General features: G+C 37.0%; 1 protein-coding gene across 2 annotated transcripts in view; it reads left to right on the top strand.

Annotated features, from left to right (window-relative positions):
- The first annotated feature begins 737 nt into the window (after positions 1-737).
- LOC138695997 (uncharacterized) overlaps positions 738-13,160 on the top strand; it is a 35,763-nt gene continuing 23,340 nt past the window's right edge. The window contains exons 1-5 of one of the 2 annotated variants that reach the window (XM_069820454.1): positions 738-787; positions 1,369-1,710; positions 3,884-5,375; positions 7,358-7,668; positions 11,481-12,581. In XM_069820454.1, coding sequence (XP_069676555.1) covers positions 1,438-1,710; positions 3,884-5,375; positions 7,358-7,668; positions 11,481-12,581 — 3,177 coding nt within the window. In that variant the 5' untranslated portion in view covers positions 738-787; positions 1,369-1,437. Of the gene's footprint in view, positions 788-898; positions 1,035-1,368; positions 1,711-3,883; positions 5,376-7,357; positions 7,669-11,480; positions 12,582-13,160 lie in introns of those variants that run through there. The other variant, XM_069820453.1, reaches the window with a different exon arrangement.

Raw genomic sequence — 13,160 nt, 5'->3', positions numbered from 1 at the left:
GGGGAAAAGACCTTTGGGGAGGCCGAGACGTAGATGGGAGGATAATATTAAAATGGATTTGAGGTAGTTTGGATATGATGATAGAGACTGGATTAATCTTGCACAGGATAAGGACCGATGGTGGGCTTATGTGAGGGTGGCAACGAACCTCCGGGTTCCTTAAAAGCTGTAAGTAAGTATTGCACGCTGGTAACATGAAAACTCGGATAATAATTTAACACTTTGTTTATGTAATGTATTAAAACAAGTTTAGAAATTTATTACATTTTTTTACATTTGACATAAATTACGCATTTTTACGCGTCACGTAGGAAGTATTTTTTATACGTAACTTCCCAGCCCTGCTGGTACCAAAGTTAAAAATCCTTGGGTACTCTATACAAAACCCGTATAGACTACATTTTAAGCAATTTTGGAGCATGTGCCAACTGCTTGCAAAACGTGTCAGTTTGTGCCTGTATAATTAACCAGACCCATCTGAATTAACCCGTCCGGGTTAATTGTTAATTTTGCAACTTATGATATATAATATTATCCCTCGTTCTAATAGTGATCCAACACGCGAATAACCAATCTCAACCATAATATCAAATTATATTATCCTGAATATAATTATTAATATAAAGTTATCAAGTTTTGTTTTGCGCGTTATACAGTGGTACCAAATGTTTTGGCTAAATATGAAATTTCCCCGTTTGCATTCGTTTCAATACATGTAGCTATTAAGATGGCCTACACTGTGATGTCCTTGACCCAGGTATAGGGGTGCTAGCTAGCCTCATAACAGGTATAGGAATGTGATTTCTAGAATTTATTCAAAAGTTTTACTTCATTGAAGTTAGCGAGTGTAGAGAGTAGCCAAAGCAAGTGGGCGTGACTGAGCAGGATGTCAAAAAGGAGAGAACTTGCAATAAATATGAATGCAGAACAAATCACAAGGGATTAAGTATTGTTAAATTCCTGACGAGATTGCCCAAAATATGACCAGTTTACCTAGTTACAGAGGTTTCATAACCTCACTTTCTAATGTCATGGTTTGTAGAATTTAATTTTATGTACGTGAAGGACACAAGTGTTGACTTCGTACACTTACACGTGTTTAGTATGACAGTAACTTTGACTTGTACCTTGCTGTTATGTTCCAGTGACTATTTCAATTCCATTCATTTGTAGCAATTTAAATAAGATTGTCCACACAGCTGCAATGAGTGCAGCAGCAAAAGTCCTTTTGCAAATAAAATTATGAATCTCATATTTATTTGGTTATCCCAAAGATAAGTTTACTCAGATCGGTGAAGATTGGAGCATGATTGGTGATAAGGATTTCTTGGCACACATTATCCTGATTGAACATTATTTTTATTTTAGGTTAGGATGATTGTATGACATAGTTAATGTCATAATTGTATCTGAAATGGTTGTATTTGTGTTGGAGATATGAAAGTTACAAAACAAGAGATATACGATACTAAAAATAAATGCCACAATATTGTAATTGGAAAAAAATACAAAAATGCACCTGCAAGTAAAAGTGAGTCAAGAATGGAAGCTGTACCCGAAGAGGCAATAACAGTAATTCACAAAGGGGCAGAATTATCTAAACTGAAACATGTGGATGTAGTTAATATTATTCCTCATGAGAGTCAGCGCGATTCTATAAGTGCAACTGAAACCCCTATCCTGTTTTCCGGAGATGGAATCTTGCGGCAGGTAAACGTAAACTATTTTTCATTGGGTCTGGTATTTATGTTTTGCATATGAAGGAGCCTTTTTATATGTGTATTGAATAGAGTTATTTCATTATCACTATCTATAAGTTAGGTAGCATATTCATTACTTGATCTTCAGAGAAAATTTATCGAAAAGTACAATTAATAGTTACACACTTCAAATTCCATTGTTTGAGAAACCACCTATGTTTGATGGCCCATGTTTGGCTTTCAGGCTGATATAACACATAATGTTTAGATTATGAAACTACAGTAGTCACTTTTCTTACAGTTATTCTGTTACCGGTAATTAAATTTTTACTTTTCAGTAGACCTAAAACTTTTACTATATTCAGGTTAATTATTGTATGCTTTCCACATGATCTCTGAAATTTAGTACTTAGGCTCATTGAAACGCATAGGCCTAATGTAACGCCTGAATGTCAGAGACATGTGAGACACTGGTAATTATTGAGACTTCATGTCTCTAAAAAGTCTGTACAGTAATTATAGTTTTAACATGTTTTTTTTTTTTCCTTATGAAAGGGACAAAATGATTGCGGCAAATACTCTGAGATTTATAGTGGGCAAAACAGCCTGAGACTAGTCTTTGCATTGTCCTATATTAAACTTAATAGATTCGTTTGTCTTCTGCTAAATTAAATAAAAATAGATTTAATACTTCATTTACCAGTACATATAATCAGGCGTTAATTATGCCTTAAAATTAGTTTTGTTATATAGTTTGTATTTACCACACAATACAAACCAATCTTTTGATCATGAAGAGGAACTTGAAAATGAAGATGGGGACTTAGAGTGTTTCAGTACTGTATGTATTGTTTTGAGAGTCAATAAATCCAAACCCTGTCCATGTTAAAGGATCTCAGAGAACCGCACTAATAGATTTAATAAACAATACTACTGGTAACTTAATAATTTTTATTCACAATTAGTGCACACTTTTCTCTTTGTTTTGTAAAATATATTATGTTATGTTAAAATAGTTACAAAAATGCAAACTGTTCTTAATATTTACAGACTTAAGTTCTTGAACAATAGTAACTTTATACAATTCCTTTGTTGTTATTGTCTTTGCACATGTTTTAGAAACATTTGTAAAGATTTTTAAGGAGAAGTTTTTAATCTAGCTGTTATAGCCTATGTCAAGTTCTTTCTTGGCTGGAGTTCTTCGCACTATTTATATACCAATACTAAATTGAATAAAAATTGTTTTTGATAACAGACTCTGTATTCCGGACTATTTATGGTGAAATTTACTTGTGAAGGATTTTTAAGAAAATATCGTAACAACTTAATAATTGTAAGTGAAAATTATTTTCTCTAAACTATACCTCATTTTTATCATATAAGTTTGAACAAATTGATACGTTGGAACCATCGCAAGAGACAGTCTGTTTTTGGCAAGCCTTAGCACTCTCATCATCAGCTGTACATTTCAATGTGTCACGCCAATCTGATTAAATTGTCCATGCACCTCTCTGTATCTTAACAAATCTGAATAGCTCCAATTATAGCCCTACCTCTCTCTTGTTCATGCTGTTAGGGATCTAAATATTGAGAAAACGAAAAAAAATTATTATATAAATTGTGTTTCAAGAGGGTGTTATAAAATAAAAGAAAAAGTACTCTTTTAATATTTCATGAACTAGCGACTTTACTAAAATTAATAGACATGTAAGCAAATCAGAGACGAGACCAAAAATCCAGGCAAAATAATTGAAGTTTTATAAAGTATAATAGGTTATAAATAAAAAAAATAAACACACATATTCAAGAAGACGTAAGAGTCAGCTTAAATGATGAAGATAAAAACAGTTAGAATTGATTGGTTATCCTACATACAGGTAATTAAATTTTAAGACTAACTCAATGATTTAAACAATATACATCTTGATTACACAACTTTTAACACTGTTTCACTTCGGAATATGTATGATTAGAACACAAGAAAGTTCTAATCATACATATTCCGATTTAAACAAATTGGTTGATAAAACGTAGGGTGTCCAAACAAGCACTGGATTGAACAGATGTAGAATGATAAAGATAATAAATGCCTATTGTATGAAGAATGTTGATAGGAATCAAAATATAGTGCAGTTTGCAACATAAGTTGTGAATTTAATGGTTTCTTCTTGTTGAATTTCCAGGCATTATTATCATTCAGTTACGTAGGACAGGATGAGAAAACCTTGAAAGATACAATCACAATGAGCAAGAAGGTGTGCAGTGTGTCAAAGGCACAGGCTATTGCAGCAAGTGACATCAGACTTCACTGTTCCTCTCCCAGTTCGCTGTCTGGAGACAGTATACAGATCCCCTTCTCTCAAAAAACTTTAAATCATGGAATGAAGTCATTGCCATCAGGAACAATTCTTACGGGTTCCCTGTCCCTTGGGAACCTGCCCCTAGTCTCTCTGCCTCCTGTGACTCTGTCATCAGGAACATTCTCTCAGGCAACTCTGCCTCTGATGTCAGAAACGACACGGCGTCTGCCTCCAGTTTCAGAGATTCCCCGTCCTGGGAACATTCCACCTCTTTCTAGCTCGTCCACAGTGGCCTCAAGCAATGCAGGCACAGGGATAATCACTGCCATGCCAGCCTCCTTTAGTGAAGTTCCTGCATATGAAGTGCCCCAGCTCGGAACCAGTTCCCTTAAAGTCCTTGTTCCACTGTCCAGCGTCCCAACATCAATCCACCGAGCTACAGTTTCTCCCATCCACGTCCAGACATCTGCCTCACCTTCCAAGGAGAACTCTGTTACATTAGTTTGTTCATCGCTGCCGAAAATGGAGCCTTCAATCTTGAGCACTTCCCAGAAAGTACTACCGCTTCCACCGATGTCTGAAATGAAGTCACGTCACTTGAATCATCTTCACACACTGCCTCACAGCGAAATCAGCGTCTCTTCCAGCTCTGCAGACAGTAATGACGCCATCCATGAGGTCATACCGGTGAGCACTGATATTCTAACTGTTGCTGGTTGCACTTCCCGAACCAGCATCTCCGTGCTCACCACTCCAGTGTCAAGTGATTCCACCCATGGCAGCAGCACGAACCCCATCAAACTGGATGAAAACCACGATTCAGCAGAGGATCTTAGTCATGGGGACTCCATTCCAAGCATCGCGGTCTCTCATTTCCAGACAAGCAATGGCCCATCCCCTGACTTGAACCACATTATCATCCCAGTGTCCAGTGGCATCAACCCTGGCAAGCTGGACGACCACCAGGACATTGGACAGATCATCACGATCCCTCTCACCTCCAGTGCCATCTATGGCCATCCAGTCGGCATTTCCATCCCACTGTCAGGCAGTGCGGTTCCAGTGCAGGTGTCATCTGGCATGCTGCCCATGTCATGCAGCCTGCTCCCTGTCTCCACCACTGCCCTCCAAGTGTCCACCAGCGACCACCCTACTACAACTGCCACTGTATCACCATTGCTGCAGACTTCAGATACTGTTCAGTCATACCCCTCAGTGAGCCCAAGCACTGCAGGCACAACAGGCCAGCAGCAACTCCCCCGTATTTCATCAGACATCTCCAGCATGGTGACAGTGACTTCCAGCATGGTGGTGCCTATCTCTACCACCAACACTATGACTTGTGTCACATCTGTGTCCACTGCTGGCAACTCAGGTGAGGACTCATCCATCCTAATATTTTTAAATTATTTGCAAATGTATCCAGAAAAATGGAAATGTGTGTGTGTTTAGATGTTTATGTGCGTATGTATGGATGTTCATTTGTACTGTGTGTGAGTGTGTGTGCATGCGGTTTTTTTTTTTTTTTTTTTTTTTTTAATTTTTATGTTTCCATTTTGTACTATATTCTGATCACGAGACGTAATCATGTACTTTGTCTTTTCGGGATTTACTTCCAATCGTATGTATCTCTTTACTTGCTTCAAGTAAAATTCCCATGTTTTCCCTAATAGTTTGTGGATTTTCTCCTAATATATTCACGTCATCCACATAGACAAGCAGCTGATGTAACCCGTTCAATTCCAAACCCTGTCTGTTATCCTGGATCTTCCTAATCGTATATTCTAGAGCACAATTAATATTAGTTTATTAATATTAATAATATTAACTAATTAATTTTGTACACAATAAACTGCATTATTGATATTACAAAATACAGTGTGTTCCTTTCAAACCTCCTACATTTTAATTAATCATTGCTAACAAAGTATGTGGAATTATGAAATGAGATTGATATTAAAAGAAAGAGAAACTCAAACAATTTTCATTGTCACACACTAATACACCTCTACATGTGCACCATTGGTAGCACGAACAATATCAAGTCTGTATTCGATTTTGTTCCATGTTCTGTCCAACATGTCCATTGATACTGTTGCAATTGTGTCATGGATACGGGTTCGTAAATCTTGAAGATCTTGTACTGGAGTCGCAAACACACGGTGTTTTATATAGCCCCAGAGGAAGAAGTCCAGTGGAGTGATGTCTGGCGAACGTGGTGGCCACCAAATTGGTTCGCCGCGTCCAATCCAGCGATCTGGGTAGGTTTCTGTGAGGGAATTCCGAACATCCAGGCTTCAATGTGGAGGGGGGGGGGCTCCGTCTTGTTGAAAGATTACTTGAGGTTGCAGATCAGCTACCAGGTGGTATAAGAACTGTTTCAACATGTCTTGGTATGCTGGACCAGTCATTGACTCCTCATGGAAGAAAAAAGGACCAATAATCCTGTTCTTCATCAGGTCGCACCAAATGTTTAGTTTTGGGCTATCTCAGGCATGTTCACGGTAGGCATGGATTTTGTGTTTGTGCTGATTGGCAGATCCTGATACATGAAACGTTGCCTCATCTGAAAACAAGACGTTTCCAAGAAATTGAGGGTCCCTGTCAATACGATCCAGCATTTCAGTAGTGAATATTTGTAGTCGTGGTCTGTCATCTGGTTTTAATTGTTGAATAATTTGCACTTTGTAGGGGTACAAACGAAGTTGCTTATGAAGCACTCGATGCACAGTTGATTTCGGCACATTGAACTGCTGGGATGCATGGCAAATTGATTTTTGAGGACTTCTCTGAAATCCTCTTCTAATTTCTTCAATCTTCTCTTCTGAGACACGTCAACGAGAACCTCTGGATTGTTTGTTCACACTTTCAGTCGCCAGAAACTTCTCACACCATCCCTTAATGGTTTTCTCATCAGGTGCATTTGCTCCATATTCTCTTCGGTAATTTTTTTGCAGTGTAATTTCGTCTCCGCATACCAGAAAATAGTTTGTGCGGTTGCTGTGGAGTTGCCATTTTGTTTTATGCCATTGTTGCCTAACATGTAACAGATGAATTAACTTCAAACAAATGGAATAACATTTCTTTGAGTTTCCCTTTCTTTTAATATGAGTCTCATTTCATAATTCTGCATACTTTGTTAGCAATGATTAATTAAAATGTGGGAGGTTTGAAAGGGACATGGTCTATTACAGCACCTCGTCTTGAATGACTTAATGTCGTTCAAGTATATGTATTAATCAGACAATAGTGACATAACAAAGGTGATAGTTGTGTGGTTGAAGGAGTTCTGATACACTCTGTGAGTGAGTGAGTTATGAATAATAGATGGAAGATGTTGACACGAGAGTGTTGCAGTTCCAGGCACCATGGTTCCAGTAACCTCGAGCTCACAGTCTATGGCTGTGACATCTGTACCTTCATCATCAGTCACCACTACAACTGCTACAATGGTGTTTGCCACTCAGACTACATCGGTGGAACCAGTGGCCACATATACAATGCAATCCCCAGCAGAGATTCTGTCACAGCTATCCAAGGCACGCGTGTTCCCCACCATGAGCAGTAGTCAGGTATCTTCAGTGCTGTCGGCTCTTGCATCTGATGGTTGCCATCTGGACCTGGAAGCTGACAGCTCTCACCATGTGGAACTGCTCACGCAGCAACAGGTACTATGGTTCTTATTGTTTGTGCTTGAAGCTTTGATTAATTTGGTGACGATATTATTATTATTATTATTATTATTATTATTATTATTATTATTATTATTATTATTATTATTATTAGTGTTGTTGATCGATCAAAATATTTAATCGAATCGTGTTTTGATCGAGTTGAAAAAATATTTTAATATACTGTAATAAACAATTATTGTTAAATTTAACTTGTGTTCGGTGATAAGCATAAGTATTAAATGTTTTATATCTGTATATATTGTATCGTTATATTACAAAACAACTATTTTAATTACTTACTAACATATTTATTATGAGGCTTATAATTTATTGTGTCAATTTCTCCGGGAATTTTTGAGACAAACATAAATAACAAAAAATATGAAGACTCACCTAGTTAATACTGCTTCATCCATGATTTTAAACATGTGAGTGCATTCACATGCTCGGAATTAAGTGCCACTCTACGTTTAGTGTTTCCTGCATCACTAAACACGTAAAAACTTTTTTTTGTCAAGCACTTCTCCACGATCGTTTAATTTAAATCCAAATGTTTCACTGAGTTTACTTCTCAAATTCTCATATGACATAATGGAGTTTACACTTTTCACAGACCACAGAAAACTGATTTTTTTTATCCAATTAATACACAACTGTCATATACAAATTCAGTATAGAAAATGCAAGCACCTGCGAAAGGACAGCGGTCGAAACATAAGACTGGCGCCTATTATACTCCGAATTACCAGATATTAGAAAAAGAAGAAGATAGTTCGTTCTCACTTGCATACAGTGTAGACATGGCTATTTTATAAGGAATGAGGGGACGAATCCCAGATTTCATGATGAAGATGAACTCACAACAAGGTGGAAATTTTCTTGGAAAACCATAAAACTTAATAAGGGTTTCGCATTGTGTTTCAACTTTCAATAGAGGTAGACTAGGTCATTGTCCTCATATCTCCATCTCTTTCTGAAGTGTTTGTGTAAAGATTTTTCCTACACTATCTGGTTTACAGTTAGAAAATAACAGTACTATTGTGCTTTTAAGTAAGCAATTTCCGAGAGAAATATTGTCGGAATTTTTAGTATGAGTTTGTATTAACAAAATAATAATTAATATCAACTACAACCGATTAATTTTAATTGACTTGATTATTCGATTAAATATTTTTGATTGATTAATTTTACAACAAAAATTGATCGATTAATCTAACACTAATTAAAAAAATAATAATAATAAATTTATTTATTTATTGATATACAGGGTGTTTCAAAAATAGAGGGCATGATTTCAGGTATGTATTCCCCATATGTAGACAATAAAAAACGTTCATTACAACATGTGTCCAGAAATGCTTGGTTTCCAAGTTATGGCCTTCAAAACAGTGATATTCACGAGAACATTGTTCTTTCTGCAGATAGTTGCCTTTACAGTAGATATTCAAAATGTCCACCTCTTGCTTGAGTACAGGCCTTACATCGATATCTCATGGCCCTGTGAACACTATCCCAAATTCCAGGAGTATTGCGTATTTCCTCACAACCTGCCACAATTCGATTCTGAAAGGATTCCATGTCAGGCACTGGAGACGAATACACCAATGATTTTAAATGGTCCCATAAGTAGAAATTGATAGGGTTGAAATCAGGTGAGCGTGGAGGTCAAGCAATTCTACCTATTCATCGATCAGGGTACCTCTCCTGGTACAAACGACGAACCAGCGCAGCATTACCTTCTGTCTTACGTACATGAAGTGCACTTCTGCCAGCTTCTGATTTGAGTACGTGTTGCACAGTACAACGCCAAACACAACACTCAATGTGCCCTTCACCTCGGAATTAACTGTCAAGAGTGTCCTCTGTTAATATCTTCTGTCACGGCACCTACCTGTGAGGAGAAAAACGTTCTGGTGAATATCAGTGTTTTGAAGGCCATAACTTGGACACCGAGCATTTCCGGACACATGTTGTAATGAACTTTTTGTATTGTCTACATGTGGAGAATACATACCTGAGATTATGCTCTCTATTTTGAAGCATTCTGTATATATGCTGGTCAACAGCCATTGACCAATAAAAGCTCAGCACAATATTATAATTAATACAGTAATAAACTGAACAACAATGATACAAATTAAGTATATGACAGTGACAATAAAAACAAATTTAAGAACATGTTTTGCAGTGGTTAATTTAAACAAATAATACAATTAAATTTATAGTAAGGAGTTAAAATAATATTACAGAAAATATTACAATTTTATGTAGGAAAAGTTTACAAATAATATAAAAGCAAATGACATTGTCATGATCTAATACTTCTATACATTGAATTGATCGAAATCACATATTTGCAAGTTAGCATCTAGAGACTGGAAAGAGAGTTTTAAAATTTCTAAAATAGAAATTTTGTCAAGTCTCATGTCCGTTGTTGGAATATGAAAGCTGACACTGCTTAAGAAGATTCACAGTTAATGTCACCTTTAAGGACCTTACATAAGTATAAGTAATCTAGCTCTTGACGTCTAGCATATATATAAGCTTCGACATTTAAAGTACTCGCATTTTATCTCATAGCTATGCCCGGAGTTATACAGCAGAAATATGTATGAACATAATGATATAAATTTTCTTTGAATATTTTCCAATGTAGCGGAGTCAGTAATTATAATAGAGTTCCACACTAGAGATGCATATTCGAGTTTCGATCTCACAAATGTATTATATAACATGGTATGTAATGTATAATAATAATAATAATAATAATAATAATAATAATAATAATAATAATGATAAAAAGACAAACATTTGAAAAAACAAATCAAAAAGACAAAAAACAAAAAAAGTAAATTATTTATGTGTTCCTTTGGTTTTTCATGCTTTTTCATTTTTTCACTAAGACGCACCAAGTCCTTAACACTGTCCTTGACTGCTAATAGTCTGTTTGAAAATGCACACTTGTAAAGTGAAAAAATTATATATTTTTTCATTCCAATTTCCTCTACTTTTTCTCTCATTTTTCTGCATACTCCGCCTCTTCTTTTACATCTTATTTTTCTACCTCTCTTCTTTCAGTTCTTCGTCTTGTTCAAACTTTAAATTTCTTCTCTTCCCGTTCTTCATATTTTTCCGTCTATTTCTTTCCCTCTTTTCCTTATTACTTTTTTCTTTGCATTCTTCTCCACCTCTTTTTTTCTCTATTACTCTTCATTATTTTTCCTTCTATTTCTTTTCTACCTTTTCTTCGTTCTATCCCTTATTCTTCTTCACTTATTCTTTTCTTCTATTTCTTCTCAATTTCTCTTCCTGGTATTCATCTTCTTTCATTTATTCTTTTCCTCCTGTTCTTCCTCCACAATTTTGTTTCATACTGCACTTCGTTTTTTGCTTTTTTTTCCTATCCCTTTTCCACATTTTCTCCTTGTATTGCGTTCCGTTTTTTACTTCCTCATATTTATTCTCCTACCACCTCTTTTATTTTCCTCCTTTTTCTTCTATTCTTTCTTTACTTTTTCTAGCTGCATTTTTCTTTTTTACTTCTTATTCTTTTCCTTACATTTTTTTTTCTATTTTTCTGTATACTTTTCCTCCTCTTCCTTCTACATCTCTTCTCCTGCTACACAGTCTTCTATTTCTTCTCCACTTCTTCCTCCTCCTCATATTCTTTTCCTCCCATTTCTCATTATTTTCCCCTTTATATTATGTCTCCTACATTTTCTACACTTTTTCTTGTACTTCTTTTTCCACATCTGCAATTCTTCTTCTGTTCTCTTTGTCAAAATGTCGTGGTGCCTGTCTTGTAGGTGATGCAGCTACCAGACAAGGTGTCGACCTTGACACAGACCGAGGACCACACCATTGAATTGGGCTGCAGCATCAACAAGGTGGTTAATGTGGCAGGGGAGGTGCACCTGACGGGCAATAGCCTGCACCTACTAAACCACGCACAAGCGCCCAGTCTGCCCTTGCAAGACAAGCAACACACAGTCGTAGAGATGAATGGGCCAGTAGATATGGGCACAGACACTCTTAAGCAGTTGCCACCCATATATCCCAGGATCACTTCCAAGATCAACGATTTCATCACCACTGCAGGGCCACCAAAAAGCAGCAATGCCAGGAAGCGAGGGAGCGATTCTGTGACCAGACTGCACAGCGAGACCATGTTCATCAAGCAGGAGGAGCTCGAGGGCCACAAACTGAACAACAAGGTTGGGAACGAAGGAACTTCAAAGAAACAACAAGGCATTCGCGATGCTGAAGTGTACAGCTTTGCAGAGCAGGTGGCTTGCTACAAGTGCAAACTGTGTCCCTTCCTGACCCTGGAGAGCAAGAATGTGGCCCTGCATGTGCAGCTGGTGCACGGGAATCAGCCCCCCGAGCCACGCCACGAGATTAAGTGCCCTGGCTGTAAGAACGTGTTCTTCACATCCAAGTCCTTGAGGGTGCATCTGTCACAGGACCATCAAGTGAGCGATGAGGAACTCCGAACACTGGTCGAGGTCGTCATCAAGACCTCCTTCAAGGATGCCAAAGCCAAGAACAAATTGTACAAGAAGAGAAGAAAAAGCATAGCTAAAAGTCAAAGTCCTGCTGTAAACCTGGAGAGTGATGGCAAGGATCTCGCTTCTGTGGTGGAGGTGAGCGAACACATGGCACCTGAGATCCTGGTGGATGAGTGCAGCAAGATCCGTGTGAGGGATCTCAATCAGGAACTGCCGGGCATGGAAGAGACGCCCAGTGATGCAGGGATTGCTACAGTTCACGTCAGAAACGAAGACAACCATAACAGCAACGTTGTGGCTGATGCTGATGTGAGGGAGGGACCTCTTGTCATAGACGATGACCCCTTAATACAACAGAAACGTACCAAGATGGCGGTGGAAGAGGGATGCGAGTTCAAGGTAATTACACACTGCATCTTCTATTTGTACAAGTAATTTTGCAGTTTTTTTTCTATTTTTTTTAAGCTCTACTAAATGTCCTAAAATCCTTTCTAGACTGTTCATTATCAGAAACTCTTGTTTTGGAGTGTTAATTCTTCTTGTTACCACGATTGTTTTTTTTTTTGTACATATTTATGTCTTATAACTTCACTCATAAAAGAGTGTGGGTTAATGCTTGACAACCAGGACTAGGACTTTAATGCAATAAATTACACCAAATATACTCATCTATATGGTGATATAAAAAAAAAATATGCAGTAAAAAGGCGAGGTAAATAAGCTTGGATTAAAAATTATTTTAATTTGTCAAATACTTTACCGTTCAGTATCGTTAAGTTCTGTTGCTACAAACTAATTGATGTTCAGCCCTGTTCAGAATATCAGTTTGTTCGGATTTTCGAACATAGAGCAAAAAACCACAAAAAATAATTTTAACTACATACTATATTAGCTAACTGTAAAGATTTCAATAGCTTACATATTGTACTACAAACAACACTAGACAGATTTAAAATAGTCTTTGATTTTTTTTTATTT

The sequence above is a fragment of the Periplaneta americana genome, chromosome 3 (assembly GCF_040183065.1).
Source record: "Periplaneta americana isolate PAMFEO1 chromosome 3, P.americana_PAMFEO1_priV1, whole genome shotgun sequence".
NCBI lineage: Eukaryota > Metazoa > Arthropoda > Insecta > Blattodea > Blattidae > Periplaneta > Periplaneta americana.
The sequence above is the reverse complement of the archived record's forward strand: the minus strand, read 5'-3'. Positions and strand labels throughout refer to the sequence as shown.